This window comes from Patiria miniata, unplaced genomic scaffold (assembly GCF_015706575.1).
Source record: "Patiria miniata isolate m_02_andy unplaced genomic scaffold, ASM1570657v1 HiC_scaffold_23, whole genome shotgun sequence".
Classification (NCBI taxonomy): domain Eukaryota; kingdom Metazoa; phylum Echinodermata; class Asteroidea; order Valvatida; family Asterinidae; genus Patiria; species Patiria miniata.
In genome coordinates this window covers 772,571-789,312 of record NW_024037062.1, presented here as the reverse complement: position 1 = coordinate 789,312, position 16,742 = coordinate 772,571, and the positions used below count along the sequence as shown (strand labels likewise).

General features: G+C 40.5%; 1 protein-coding gene across 3 annotated transcripts in view; it reads right to left on the bottom strand.

Annotated features, from left to right (window-relative positions):
- Window positions 1–1,043: 1,043 nt before the first annotated feature.
- LOC119731189 (pituitary homeobox x-like) overlaps window positions 1,044–16,742 on the bottom strand; it is a 42,132-nt gene continuing 26,433 nt past the window's right edge. For all 3 annotated transcript variants that reach the window (XM_038204254.1, XM_038204256.1, XM_038204255.1), the window contains 2 exons: window positions 12,232–12,449; window positions 1,044–4,123 (listed from right to left, as the gene is read on the bottom strand). In XM_038204254.1, coding sequence (XP_038060182.1) covers window positions 3,596–4,123; window positions 12,232–12,449 — 746 coding nt within the window. In that variant the 3' untranslated portion in view covers window positions 1,044–3,595. The remainder of the gene's footprint in view (window positions 4,124–12,231; window positions 12,450–16,742) is intronic.

Below are 16,742 nucleotides of genomic sequence, written 5' to 3'. Positions count from 1 at the left end.
AACCTCCCGAAAATCAGGCGTGGGAGTCATCGAGCGGAAAATTACTGTTTTTGGTGACAAATTGGCCGGTGAATAATTAGAGAGCGGATGTTGTCAAAATAAGCCGTAATCCGAAAACTGAAAAGAATTCTCCACGGGTGTTCCGATCCACCGGGGCTCGCTCGTCGTGATACACCGGGCACAGACGCGAGCATCCCCGGTAACAGATCCCAAGAGAGGCGCACGAGTAACTAATGTACATCTCGCTATACGCACAATGAACAGAAAAAAACCTCGTGTCGATGCATGAGGGAATTTCTCTCGATTTTCTTCCGGTTCATCATCATCCGTGACAAGCGAAACGTGACTGAAGTGGCGGTACGAGTGTGATGACTCTATTATCAATATTTTCTTGACTTCTTTATTTCCTCCTCGTCTGGCATCCCCCTCCTACATTCTGTCTCCCTTTTCCCCCTCCCGCTGGGGGCGACCGTTGATGCTTTTTTTGTGTGCCGGTCCGGACGCGAGCTTGTTTGCAATAGGAAGTCACTGGGGACTAGACACAATCAAGCGGCGATTATCGTCGTTGATGACTTGCGATGCCGTCCCGTCTGCCGGGCTGTCAGGCTCGTGATGCACGCTGCCAAGACAGTTCTTACCCCCCCTTCTTTTTTCCTCTTTTCTCCTCCCATTTTGGAGCGGTTCTTGTCCTGCTTCCTGTATATCGCTTTCAGGATGATCTCCCCCTTCTTTTAAATGGACTGGGCTTTCACATCTTTCTTTTGACTATCACGAGCGCCAATACACACATTCAGGTTTTTTTTGCAATCTGTCTTTGTGCCTTGTATGCCTATTCATTTTCATTCTATTTTCCCCCTTACACAAATATTGGGCTGTTCCGGAAGTGGCTATAAGCCCCGCCCACTTTGGTTTGTGTGCATTTCTCGCAGTGCAAGTGGCCGAGTTTGGTCACCTGACTAAAAACTCGTGATCTAATTGGCCAATTCGCACTGTTTGATTGCCAGGCAGGAAGGGTCCATTGACAATCGGGTGAGAGTCAAACGTTTTTCTCTTCGATAATTTTTTTTATTATTTCATTTCATAATATTTCACAAGTCTGATAAAAAACCTTTCACAAAACCATGTGTTATTTTTTTTAAAGAAAAATGCTGAAAACAATTATAATAGTTTAAACCGTTTACTTACTCATTACAAGTTCACTATGATCGAAATTTGTTGAGACAATTTATTTTTCCGATGATAAATTCGAAGATGATTTTTTTTTTAATACACAAAGTCCCAGGCTTGAAGATTAATAAAGCAGTCAAAACGGAAGCAAACCCGAAAAAAAAATAGAATGCACCAACTTGCAAAGATAGACCGAAGGGCCATCATTCAATTCACCTATTTTTAAAAATCAAAAATAGAACAACGGCCAATCAGATTGAGCGATACATAACACAATGACCAATCACACAGCAGCTTCAATTGTACAGATATAAAAGATAAAGGATTGTGTTCCCGCCTAAACTCCAAGTGCATAGAGACACTGATATGCATGCACAAATGAAATGCCAAACTCCCATTCACGTATGCATTCTTTCACCCAGATTTAGAAGCTGGCTGCTTTCAGAGAAAAATAAATAATTGTGGAAAAAAAAGAAGGTAACCTTTCTAAACCCAAAATGTCATGGTATATGAACAATGAGCACTGTTATCAAAAAAATTGTGGTGTTTCGCAAACTGTTTTATCAAAAACGTGATTTCTGGGCAAAACAGGAATCCAGCATGTTATTTGGGAAAAAAAATCACTGAAGTGTATTACAAACACATACTCATATAAAGTTCTGCGCTATATTTCTGTTAGTGCAACCGTAACGTTACTCAAACATGAGTTGAAAAACTAAATGAAAAATTTGATAAAAAAATAATAAAAATGGCCCAAAACAGATTTAAAAAAGGATCATCACCAGAAAACGTAAAAATATACCAAATAAGGACAGAATCTTGTATTTTTTGTCCAATTTAAACCAAGATTACTTATTATCATGTGTAACATCACAGAATTGTGAAACAAATATGCGTAGTACTTGTGCAAAAAAAAATACCCAAGAAAATGAAATAATAACCAACCCAAAAGTTGTTTATTAAACGTTTATCAAGTGAGTAAGAATAACGAATCGATTTCAACTTCCCGTTTTTTAAAAATGTACTGGGATAAACCAATAACCTACAATAACTGGCAATAAACGATGTAAAAACAATACAATTAGATTACAGCAAAAGTGCACGGCACAAAACAGACTTTAAAAACAAATTAGCACACGTGTGAATTCCGATTTGTCAAAAAAATGACCGTTTTAGTTAATCTGCCCCGAGGCGAAACCGTGTCAACCTTCTGTCATGAAATTATGGTCTTTACGCAAAGACGGGTTCTTCACACCTCTTTCATTACTACAATTCTCGATAATTACTTGGGACGTTCTTCTTGACGTGATATAAAATCCTTTTTTTCTAAACGGATAACGCAGTTGGACCAAGGAATTACGAATTTGTCAAAAACCACACTTTAGAAATCCGAGGGCGACACAGAAATAAATGAGTGTCGAAGGTTTTGGGATTTACGCACGCACGTTGTCCGTCTCAATTTGCGAGCGCCACCTTGCAACATCCCATCGTCCAATCAGGGCTCATCAGGCGAACGCAGCTACTAGGCTTCTCAGCCAATCAGAAACGAGGATTAGGCCTGTTGGGCGCGCAAGGCAAGGCCACTCATTAAGACAGACAATGTGTGTAAAATGCTGGCAAACATGTCTCTTTACTCTCATCTTCCTTTCCAGAGGATTAAAAAAAGCATTACATTGGACTACATGACCTCAATCAATTCAGCCCTGAAAAGTAAAATGAGTACGATTATTGTTTTGTCTCAATGACGAAATTGATGTCGTGGGCTTTTGTTTCATCGTTCTTAAATGACATTTGTAAATTTGCAAGAATCAAAAGAAATTCTCACTCATTCTTCTGTACAAATATCGTTTGAAATGAATGAAACCAAACATAAATACATGCGATGCAATGCTGATCGCCAAAATTAAATCCGTCACTTTGGCTACATTTCCATGATGCAGAAATCTTTTCCGAATTCTCCGAGTTCCGAAACTCAGTCTCGTAATTCTATGTTGCCTAACTTGGCTCAACATTTCGCACTATCGATACTCATGGTATCGGTTTTCCTTATTGTCGATACTTCTCATTATCGATATTACTATTGCGACCTCTCTCTCTCTCTCTCAACCACTGTCCACACACATTCTCTCCGTTTCGTATTAAATAACAAACTTTTAAATAAAAAACTTCCAAGATAGAGAAGTTTCTGCCACTTTTTCTCGCCACAATTCAAGGCATGTACTCTTCATGTCTGCCAAACTAAAGTCATAACAACTTTTTCTTTTCTTTTTTTCTATAAAAAAGGTGATTTGGTATACGATTGTAAGATAATACTACGTCACTCTAGATTTATACCAATGGAAAAAATGAATAATGAATACCTCATTTTTATATTACAATGAACCTATATTATTTCATACTGTGAGGTTGTACAAAAGAAGGTTTGTCTTTATGCGGGGCCGTTTAGTCCAGCATACTGACAAGCTGATAGTGTGGGGCTCTGACGAACTGGGTAGCTGAAGGTTCCCATACCGGAATGCTGTTTGGCTTTAAGGCGAAGTGTGGCAATACTGCTTGAGCAAGGTTCACGGTACATGTACGACGAGGCAGGCACCGAGGCGTACGGGCAAGCCGCCGCGGCAGCCCCGGCTGAATTGTTCAAGTTCTGGTGGCTCATTACGCCGTTGACGTTAGGCGAGGGGAACCCGGAGCTCATGGTCGTCTGTGGGTTGAAACACATGGGTTGGTTGGAGACTCCAGCCAAGGGGTTGACAGTGTTCAGTGACCAAGGGAAGCCTTTCGATCCCAGCGGATTGGCCGACTTGGCTGCCCAGTTGTTGTAGGAGTAGCCGGAGTACAAGCCGTCGTCAAACGGCTGCATCAGACCGTTGAACTGCGAGCCGAAGCCGTTCTTCAGTTCGTTCAGCTGGTTCCGTTCTCTCTTCCTCCACTTGGCCCGGCGGTTCTTAAACCACACCTGCCACCACACACAGAAAAAGAGAGAAAAGGAGGACGGTCAAAGCACAAATAAATACATCTTTAATTAAAAATCAATACCGAATCGAGATCGGCGGGTATCCTTTACATGTAATGACCTTAGCGGGGATTTGAAACTGGATGCCGGGGCAGAGCCGAGCCGGAGTGTTTCATCCGCGACTCTGCCTTTTCGACAAATGCGATCCCGGTGTCGGGTTTCGCTAGGCAATATCGGAGTGTGTACACATGCACAGGCTGAGCTTGATCGAAAAGATGGGTCTCGAAATCCCCCTCGGTACCCTAGCAATCAGGAGCCGAGATTTTAGCCTCATCTGAATCGGATCTCGTACGCCAGCTATCGGCAGCTGGTTCGGATATGTTGTACTTTTCTCCTCCTCCTGTTTGTAATTTTGCCTGCCCTGTTCCGAGCAAGTTGATGATGGAGTAGGTAGGCAATGAGGGACGGTAGGAGAGAGGGGTGGGTTGGGGGCGACAGAGGATAGGTTACAGCTTTACAAGTTCGGGATGTGAGTAGAACGGATGAAAAAAAGGATCTAGAATCAGAAAGATAGAGCATGCAGGTAGACCTGGTAATAATGCAGCACGAGAAAATTGTTAATGAGATTTTAAAATGGGAAAATACAGAAAATGTGCAGGTGAGGCCGGCAAGCAGTTAATCAATTAAGCAGGTGTAACAGCAAAGATTGGCTACCAGCGGTCAACACTGCAGCTAGATGGCACCAATATACATTGGGTAATAACTCCTTAAATAGATTGCGAGGAAGACAAATTATTTTAAGAAACAAACAAGCTAACATTAATTAACCCAGACAGATACAGACAACCTCTAAACGGCAGCACGCGGAGAAACAAAAAAATGACAACAAACAACATTAGCTAGTTGAAACAGTAAAGCATTTATCTGCGGTTTCGAACGTCTGTTAAAAAGTCAATGTTTAAAAAAAAGTAGAATGGTGCAGCACTCGCCATGGCAGTGACTGCCATGAAATCAATGAATGTGTCTGTACGCTTGAATGATTTTTCGATTTTGCTGGCTTCCATTTGGTCCGTAGCCAAATAAAACATCTGCTGGAAATTGTTTATTTAGCTAACTACCCACTTTGATTCAATCAGTGAAACACCTGCACAATTTCATCCAAAAAACGGGAGGATTTAATCGATTATTGTTTTTGTAGCTGAATAACTCCACAAAGCAGCATGTAGATTTGAAAGTAAATAACGACAAGAGAGCTCCACCATTGATGACTGAGGCGCATTTTGTATTCGTTACCATTCGTCGCTTGCATCATGATATAAAATGAATCACACACGTGTATTCAAATCGGCCACTGCACGGTCGTGCATAAATTTCATATGCACGCCAGACGGCAACTTAATAAATAAATAGGGCGATGACTGTCTTGAAATCTACGATAGAGGGCAGTTTTACAATCTCAAAGTCACCTCAGCCAGATTCATCCAATTTCAGGTCTTACGCGTGAGCCTGACCCCAATCGCATGTCGGTCATCGTGAACAGACCAAGTCCAGTGACAAACCGCTTGTTTTCTTGAGTTTTTTATTTTACCGCGGCGGCGCGCCCCATGGACGTATTGTCAAGGGGTACCTGCCGGGGCCTACGGCAAGGCACGGATAGCTGAAGGGGGACCCTCTGACCCCTACTCATCTAGAGGTTTCCGGAAAAGATTTAGGGGAAATTTCCGCAAAGTGCAGTGCACTTCTAGACTGTTCTGGGCCATTGCCGAGTACCTTTGACAGGTATAGGAGTGAGAATGGCAATCCATACAGACTCCTATACCCATGTTATGCATTTAAGAAGAAAAAAACACTGTGACTTTTCCCAACATTTGGATTTCAAAAGCTGAGCGCGCACTTAAAATAAACTTTCATTCAACAAAATGTTGTAAAGTAAAGACAATACCAGCTGTGTTCTGACGTTCATCCCTAATGCCAGGGACATTTTTTAATATTAAATACGATGCAATTTGGGGCTGGTCTTAATTACAGACCCAACCAGCTTATCTGGAACGTATTCATTTCCCTGGTAATCAATCAGTAGCTATATAGGCCTGTCCTTCATTTTTCAATTTTGCTGGTACCGGCTTAGGTTCCCACACAACCCCCAATGAAATTGTTTTGGGAATTTTCGAAAATAGCCCGCCATTTCAGTTTCAATCCAGCCTATCAGCGTGTAAGGTGATACAAGATTTAGATCTTTCCGACCGATCACGTGGGTTTCATTGTCTCATCTCAGGTTAGGAAGCGGGAAAAGTCCCCCAAAATACAACCCATATGTTTGATAACAGAGTCCGTATAGTGGGACACCTTAGCGTGTACGATGGGTGAGGGGCTACCGACCGGTGTTGCAATTTCCCAGCTGGTAGCAGCTGATCGTGCTCGCTGAAAGACATTTTTCCTTCCCGAATTTCTCGGAAGAATATTTTCAGTTCAACCCTCCAACCAGTTAACTTTGAAAAGAAATTTACACAAAAATATGAATATTCAAAACAATTTTATCACCACAATCAAGTTCATTTTACTGTCAAGCCCAAAACTCAAAGTGCACCTTAATTTTGAAATCTTTAGTTAGCGGCAATTATGAATCCCAGCTGCGTTAGTTCACACTCGTCATAAACAATACGACTCTGCTAATTAGATCGCAAAAATTGCTTACTAATCTGTTTGATTTCACGTCACATCGCAAAATATCCAATGCAATTTCACTGTCTGGTGAACACTGCAATAAAATGCTGTATGCATTTGCATACACACAAACCATCTGATACGATGCCATACCATATAGTCATACCATATCATAATAAAACACAGCTTATACTGCCATTACGATAACTTCGTGAGTTTTATGAAATACAAAGATGACAATATATCCCGTTATTTTCTCAAAGTAGTTAGTGCCATTAACAGTGTAAATATTTTATGAACCCGTCTATATAATGAATACTGCATGGACGTTTTTTTTAAACCACAAAACACGGAATACATATTTTAAACGCCTAAATGTCAACTATTCATATAATTTGAACCCATGTACATACAATATCATATTTATACTTGATGTTGTGTGTCTATTTTTATAAGTGAGTGTTTTTTTTACACAGACAATGCAGTGGTAGGAGACACAATGGCGTGCCATATCGCTCATAGAAATTTCATGATCTATGACGGCCCAGGCCGTACGTCGCCGTAGTCCCGGCGCCATGAGCGGAAATCAGGCGCAGATATACTCCTCGTGTAGGCCATGTACACGCGAGAGATCCCATATAGGTTTTGTACACTGGGAGATAATTAACACCTAAATCCCTCCAGCTATTTTAGATTTGATAGTTAATGAATGTCCCCTTCAAGATACTTTCCTTGAGCTGCCTCCTTTTGTCAGGAGGAGCTCGGGACGGGAAAGGCGAGATGCAGGGTCTCGAGAGAACTCCTTAGGTCATGATGGTATCTGAACTGGGTTTGTCTGGACGAATGGGGGGGGGGGAGACACGAGTTTGGACAGCCTTGGGGATCGTCAAACGATGCGACTAAACGGAGATGGGAGATGTGGCACTTGGGAAGGTTCGAGTATGTAAGATGATGTGGTTTATAGTGAAATGATAACAACATCCTCAAAGACAAACGGCAGTACAGCATGTCCCAATAAACATTGTGCATGAAGAAATCGCGGATTTTCTCAACAGTTGATAAATGGTATAGCATTTCAAGCCTATGGCCTTGTTTATAATTGGTGAAAAAATCAAGAAGATCCAACGATGCAAACCAGAGATATCTTTGATTTGGTAAGGCTATGTATTTTTCGACCGGCACAATGTAATTTCCACTCTTAGTATTTGCTTGTATATAACACCAATTATTGGGTTATTGATAATGTGTTTCGCAGTGCTTGCAATATTGCATGGCCTTTGTGTTGCATTTGGATAAGGGTGTTTACAGATAACATTTTGGGTACATAACATTATATAATCAAATCTAATACCACTCGGAATGCCTAATATCAGGTGTTTAGTCTTTGACAAAGATTTTGAAAAGAAAATGAACATGCAATCTTCTCTGACAGCTGAAATGTATTGGGCTTAGCTTAACTACAGGATTCTAATTGTGCAGGAGGAAATAATATAGCCTTACAAAATCAACGATATCTCCGGTTTGCATTGGTGGATTTTCTTGATATCTTTACCAATTATAAACAAGACCATAGGTCTGTCACGATCAGAAACAAATATATAAAAGAGATCACGACGATGACAGTGATTACCTTGATGTGATGACAAAAGTGACTATCACGATGACATTGTGTCAGTGACGGTGACACTGTTGAAGATTATGATGTGGTTTCACGACAAACCCGATCTTAATGACTTAATGCCCTCATGTCACAACAAATAGTACGACAAATCCCAAATCGTGATTACATAAAAACAAACAAACGAATCGATAATCGATCACTGATCACTGTCCGTAACCTTTGACTTTTGACACCACTTGTCCCACGCATGTCAATGCCAACACCCCTACCCACGACCCTATACCCTTTCGCACGGCCTCACACAGCCTACTTGACGGGGGGGGGGGGGGGGGGAGTTATTGTCATTTCCCCCTGATCGGGTTCACCGGTAGGTTAGAGCAATTAAATCATTCGTTCATTCCGACCATAGCCCCTGACGTTGCTTCGTGCATATTTATGCGCGGACAGACATCATTTCGCGCTCAATCAAGAATTGCTTTGCGTATATTCGCAAAAGAAAAAAAACCCAACAAATTCACGAGCGCTTCCTTAAAATAGCTCACGCCCATTATACAAACAGTTGCATTTAATGCAGCGAAATTGTGCTCACACTAAATCATTCTTTTATGGGCAGCTGTCGTTTGAAATAAAAAAATAGCAATTTCCGTAATGACATTACGTTTCAATAATTAGTGAAATAAAATACGCATTTAAGTAATTTATGGTTTTGTTGCTTAGGGTGGATTTAAGTAATGACGTGTGGATGATGAAAATATATCAATTAATGTCATTTGCATCTTACACACGTGATTTTACGTCAGCAATAACCGAATCGGTAAAGTTAAAAGATAATTCCCCTTAACAAACAATATTATTTTTTAAATGAGGCCAGTGAGGGAATGGAAATTAATTTCTTTAATTCCTTTCCAATGAGTAAGTTCTGTATTCCAACTGCGCGAGTGCACATCAAGATTTGACGATTTTTCATTCGGGATAAACATTTCATTGAACATGCGTGCAAAAGCATAGCGGGTACCAGTAAAACTGAAGAGGTTGTTGTGTTCTGTAGTAACATTTTGGACAGCGAAGTGTTTTTAGGTGTCTTGCGTGTCCAAACTTTTGTTCGAACGAAAGTTCCATCTCTGTTCGATTGCACGAAAAATTAAACAGAATGCAGATTTGGTTAACAAGTCCCCCATAGCCTTGTGTGTATTTATCTGCCGCGTTTATCCCGAAAAAAAATCGTCGAATTTTGTTGTGCACCAGACTATTTTGGAAAATTTTGGCTTATTGCGATTCACTTTGGACAAGCCCACTCTGACGAAAATAAACTCTCTGTCACATCAATCAGAGTAAAAACATAATCCTTTAATTCTTAACTTGACTTTTTTGTCTAAATCATTGTCTCAAACTATTGCAGTTTACTCGTCTGATTTGTCATTGGTTTCCTCGCGAAAATATCAGATGACTGATTACCGATGTGATGTAAAATAAAACGGCTTTTTTTTTTAATCCAATCTCCACGCAGACGCATTAACCTTGGCGAAAGTGTCAACTCTACATTCGCTCGCTTACGATTCGTGCCAAAACTGTCTTCTTAGAGAAAGAAACGGCGTTTCTGTACTGCTTGATCGAGCGAACAGGGTAAAAAAAAAGGGAAATCGATCTAAATTAAGGACGACTCGTTTTCAAAAGAAGCAAATGCAACTGTTGGTTTGTCCGAGAGATTCTTCTCAGTGGAGGGGAAGGGTTGGCCTTGGGTTGGTATTGATGGGCGCACAAAGACCTACAGCATGGATACAAGGTTGTGCTATTTTGTGACTCGATCAGAAATCTGTCGCGTTGAATTTGTGAAGATCGATCATTGTTGACATGTAAGTTGTGGACATAGGTTTTAAAATCTTAGAACGTTGACTAAAGAATTGAGTACTTGTGTACAAACTAATCGATTATGAGGACCAAACTAGATCACATACACTCAAAAATCTGTGTTATGGGGCAATCTCACACAATAACTGTGTAATTAAATATGATTAGAAGCCAAATACAGCGTGTCCAATTCCTTAACATCAATGTTCAATTGCTAAACACTGCCCATCAATACTGTTGAGTAAAAATGCGTGTTGAGTATTTAAACATGTTTACAAAGTGATAGCAAAAAATTGTAACAGAAAAGGTTTATTTTTATTGCCAAACATGATGTTTGCAGTGTGCATTATCTAGTCCAGTTCCCAGACCAAAATATTCTGACTATTTTGGCAAACCTCAGGTCAGGTAGGTGCCACGGCACGTGACCAAAACGGGCAGGATCCTCCCCGCTTCCGAAAATGTCCGAAGTTTACCGAATGCAGTTTGTTGACACTCGGATATCTTCGCTACAGTTCGGTTATTTCCGGATGTAAAATACATGATCACTAATGCTCCTCTATATAGGCCAATATAGATATATTATGGAACAGTCTTCCTGAGTATGTGGTTAACCTGGGGCCTCTTGCCAAATTTAACTCTGTTAAACAGCTTTTTTTTTTTAACTTTAAGTGCTATTAAAATAACACTTAAAGTTTCACTGTGATTGGTGCATAACATTTTTTTAAATACAAAATCTCCATGTGCATCTTATAACTGCTTTGTGCTTTCCTTCAATTAAAAGATGAAGAAAAAGAAATATGAAATGTAATAACATCTTTCAATCAAGTCTCCCAGGTTTGTTTGAAGAAGAAATTATTATGTTTCGTGGTTTGTTACACCCGTGAGAAAATATAATCTAGTAAACATTCAACTGAAAAATTTCTTTATAATACAGATAATTTTCTTGCATTTTTAGAAGGAAAACCCGGATCAATGAACAGATAGGAGCCCACACACCTTACAGCATATTCCTAGATGAAATAAATGCATTCGAGACACCGAGTCTATGACGTAGTTTTCTTAATGAGCGTATATGAATCAGATCGCCGTCAGACCATGACAGTAATAATATGTTAAAAAGACGAGTCCTTGCTATATTCATAGTTAATGTAGGTCAGCATTGTTAAGTACACATTTCAGCAGTGTTTTTCGACTTAGTTGAGAGATATTAAAAAATGACCAGTAAAAACAAACACCGAAATTCAAGCATAAATGAAGGTAATGGCAAAGCAATTGAAAAGATAAAAGATGCTATAGGACGTTATTAAGTCAGAGAATAACTGGGAAACGCATTCAAAGAAGGGATTATTGGATTGTTTGTGGCCTCTAGTCAGGCTTTAACAATAATGGAGAAATTAAAACTGCCCTTATACAGTACAAGCCCACCATCTTACTAAGTCGAGTTTCCTGAAGTCTCATACACATTCTGCACTACCGTTGATACAAAATAAGGTATATAGTGTCACCAGACTTTTCATGAAGTCGAAAGCCACGTTTTCCTGACTCGCAAGCAAGTTAACAAAGATGGCACGGCTAGGAATGTTGGTCATGATAGGCAAGGCTCACTTGCGGTATTAATTTGTAAATTAGTACTAAGTTTGTTTTTAGTACTACAAAGACTTTCAACTGGTCACACTTCCTTCAGCCAGATCCAAACTTTTAGGGGCGGATCTACGGGGGGGGGGGGGGGGAGTTCAGAGGGTTTACTTCACCCCATCCCCAGGCAGAAAAAAACCCGAAAAGCCATGCAGAAAAAAACTACACATGCCTGCTATACCCCACTTGAAAGCTAAGCCGCCCTCTTGAGCAAAACATGGATCCGCCCCTGCCATAATATTTGAAGTTGAAGCCTCTTAAGTCATAAGTCATAAACAATCTTTCATCAAAAATTTGTCTCAAGAAATGTTTTATTTCGACAGAAGATAAATAGTTATCTTACCCTGACGCGTGACTCGGTCAGGTTGGTCCACGCAGCGATCTCCTCCCGTGTGGACATGTCCGGGTAGCGATTCCGAGCGAAGTTCCCTTCCAGCTCCTGCAGCTGTTGGCTGGTGAAATGCGTCCTCTGTCGGCGCTGCCGCCGCTTCTTGCTCGCCTCGTTCTCCGACGAGTTCTCCTCCGTGGCACTGGTGTTTCCGTTCTCGACGTTGGTCTCGCCTGAGGAGAGAAAGGAAGAAAAACAAAGTCAGCAGAAGATTAAATGTGGGCTGAACTTTTGAAAAACAAGCTGCAGTGAACAAACTCAGTGTTGTTCCCATTATACGGTGTATTCACATCAGTATTCTGACGGAATACACGATTTGCTTTTGACAGTGTTTTTGCTGGACTCGATGTGACCAGCCTAGCCCTCCAACTGACCTGCCTCCCCGCCTGGCTGACTGGCCACAGAGCAAGGAACATCCTAAACTAAACATTTCGGGCCAGCTGGGCTAAGCAAGCTTGGTCTCGTTTCTAAATCCATCCATTGTCCACAAAATCAGACGACGAGAACACGAATAGCGACATCAGGCAAAAACAAAAACCAAACAATTTCGACAGAAATCTGGGCAGTCCTGCATATTTCAAAAACGCAAGTGATACAGAAGTACTTTTTTATTTTAAAATTTTTCTGACTATCTTTCGTCAGTTTGATTTCCGAGTTTGAGCAAAAGTGTATCTCAGGAAGTCCTCAGTCAATGGTTTAAGCAGAATGATTAATTGGTGGACGAACGGCAAAGCAAACACGCTGAGGGGTTATCTGCGCTAAGTCCAACCACTTGACCATCGAGTTGATGAGATTAAGGACTGGAGAGGTTTCTCGCTTGACGCTCTTGTCAAGCCCTGAATTAATACTGTATAGCAGAAGAGCCAATACTGAGTCGGCATTCGGTGCTCCTTCCACCAATAGGGTTTTAAAATACACGCGCGCCTAAAATAAAGAACGCACTACGCCACCACATTAATGGAGATGTCTGTGACAGGGAACTGACATCAATTCACCAATATCTGAATTAGGACATAGACAAAAAACACGCAAGTCTAACGCATTCATGCCAAAGATTGGATTATTATGAACACACCTCAAAAACCATAGCTTATGTCAAGCGCTATGAACTCCTCATTCGATTACTGTTCAACTTGCCAAGATATTTACGAGCTGCAGTAATACAGACCACTGTATACCCAAGGCTATGGTAAAACTTACAAACACGCTATAAATTAGCAGGTGTAAGTTCTAAACTGGCAGCAGTCTTATTTTGCTGTAAATGTGGATCATGTGACAGATTGCAACGAATCCCATAGGTGGTATAAATCTGCGAGCTGACGTCTCGAAATCGGTGAATGGTCGGCGAAAGAAAAAAAGCAGCAGGGAAAATGGATTCAGATTCAGAGAGTTATACAAAACATAAAATCGAATAATATTTCCATTGAGGAATTATTTTTGTATGATTTGATTTTCACTGCGTTTAAAGAAAATATCCAAGTTGGCAATGCTATCTTTTTTGGCTTTTCCAAAATGAAATTATTTCAAAAAGGCCGAATTAAAATCGTCCCACATAGATCCAAACAAAATGGGAGTGTGTGCAACCAACAGGAAACGGGAACAGAAACGAAAAATGGGCAAACAACTAAACTGAACAAACACACAAACAAACAGGCATGCCGGGCTGCTGACGCCAACTATACGTTCATATTGTGTCCATTCAGCTTGTTGGAAGTCCGTGCCTTTTATCGCACGTCAATATTCTCATTCAAAACCAGAACGGATATATGAAGTCATTGGGCCCCTCGCGGGTGTAATGTGAAAATGTCTTTCTTATAAAATTTTTGTTTTTATCGGGTTTGGGTTAACTTTATTATTCCCTTCGTGGACTCAGTAAAAAAAAACGTTGGAAGTTTACCTATACGATTCACAGTCCATGTTACTGTGCACTTTTAAACCAAATATCTTCCTTTACTTATCTACATGAACTCACTAAATATACGTTCTTCTGTCTCAGTGTGTAAGTACAACATATCGTGGATTATCTCCTGACAAATTGTAGTTGGCATCTTTCTGATTGTTCCACATGATAGGAAAAGTACACCGCTAATTGGTTGCCGACAGAGGCTGACACTTGCTGCAACTCCGGGGATCTGATAACGTCAGCGCGTAGCCGAGCCACCCAACAGCCGCGTCCTGCCGGGCGGGGTAGTCTGACAACCACGCTAAGTGGAAGCGAAGCCCGTGTTCCGTTGAGGGGAAACCCATATACCTCAGTTTTGTGTATGGTCCGCTGGCTGGGTTATTCTAACGGCTTACGCGTTTCTTTCCTTGGAAAGCCCCCTCACTCCCGTAGTAAATTATACGGATTTGAGGCCAATTATACTGAAAGCTGGACGCTGCGGCTGCATTTGTGGGTAGAGGAATCTAATCCTTACGCATCCCTGTGGTAAACTAGGACGTTTAGATCCTTGGATCTAAGAGATTAAAAACATACAATCAAATTCTCTGTAGTAGGCCTACTGATATGGAATTGAGTGATGTCTAGATCATTACCGAGTTCAGTTAGCGTAACACATAGAATGCACCAACACCAACGATACCAGACGAGATAGAGGATTTTTTTCCCGTCGGAGTAGTAAATCCCCCAAGTAATCCAGACCTTATTAATCCATTTGAGCGGCTAGACTTAGCCTCGGAGCTGACATCAGGAAACAGGTTCTAAGGTTTTACACTGAGCAAACTAGACAGATGATGGAGGAGTTTGCGCCACACCCGACAACACTACGGGGTGGGGGCGTCTCTCCCCTCCCTTCTCTAATGTCAAATGTCATACCCTGAAGCTGGGATATCAAACAAGCCCTGTGCCTTACTATTAAACTCCAACCGATCAGTAAGGCCTTTCAACTGTTCAGTAATTAGTGTAATACATTTCTAAAATCAATTTATCCCCAATGAATAAGCAAATTTGTGTCCTAATATGTACTGATCTCATTATAACAAAATCTGAAATCCTCGTCCGAGATTGATTTTTTTGTCCACCGCTAAGATCTGCAATTAACTTTGATTAATCGGTCAAGGACAATGATTGTTCCCCAATATTATAGAGTGGATTTAGATTAAGACATTATAACCTATTCCAAAATGGAACGAAGCAAACTCAATTTCTTGTATTTCGAAAGCAAGATTATCATTTCATCATTTAAAAAAAAAAAAACATGATGATGGAAATGTATCGCCATGTTGCATGTAAATTTAATTCACGTGTAACCCGAACGGCGATAATCTCTTTAGGGATACAATAATGGACGCAGTACTCCAGAATACAAGCTTTGGAATACTTGAAAAAAACATCTCCAGCTCCATCGCTCAAAGAAAACACAAAGCCTTTCCCCCTTGGGAGATTAGCTTAAGCCGATTATCTATCTATGGATTTCATCCTGGCGTGTCGACGGTAATTATACTTCTGTGTTTGGATGGCAAGCATTTCCTTGTTCCGTACATTTCAAATTCAAATTGTGACACCTGATGATCCAACAAAGGGTTGAAAATGGAGGAAGTGTCTATCTATTTATTACAACAAAGGTAGAATAATGTATTGTTATGTTTGTGTATTTTTTCCCAATGAAAAGCCATTTACATTCTTTCAGTGATGTTTTCTCTTGTAAGTGGTTACGGAATCCGAAATTGTCCAAAGATTGTTGAAATATATTAACCTTGTGGGGTGAAAACAAAGCTTAAAATAACTAAACCTCGAGTAAATGACAAAGAAATTAACCGATTTCACTGATAAAGCCACGAAGGGTCATTTGTAATCACCCGGAAAAGTACCTACCTATCTAATGACGGAAACTTTCCTCAAAGTGAAGATAGCATCGTTTTGAAGAAAAGTAACGTTGAAGGTGGTCTGATGTGCGTGAGCAACGGAATCAGGTCCAGTTACCAGACCCTAAAAAACTGTGCATACGTTTTCCATAGTTTCTCAAAATGTGTGGTATTCACTAAGCTGAAACCTCAACAGGTTAGTTGTTAAGCACCCTACTTAAGATTAAGATCAATTCTGTTGCTTCAAACGAAACAAAATGCACAAAATGCAACGATCCTACTGTTAGCATCGATTGCATCTGAAGATAACGGTTAACAGATAAAATCAATGATCTTGTTTGGACTTGTAATCTGTTTAATTGATTGAAATCTTTTCGTTTGTTTTTATTTTAAAGACAACTTGGTATCAGTCCATTCATCGCACGTAATTGACCATTTACCTTGTTTGTTTATTTGCTTTGTTTACTTGTTTTATTAGAATTATTTTCTCAAGACAGGCAGACGTGATGGATGAACGGCGCATCTTTGTGTAAGCAGCTCACTGGCGACAATACACGCCCTACCCGTTGACTGTGCAGTGTTTTCATTGAGTATCATCATTTCCTTGTTTTCGAACTACACACCGATACACTGGGCTAATGTTGACATCCCGTGACAGATGA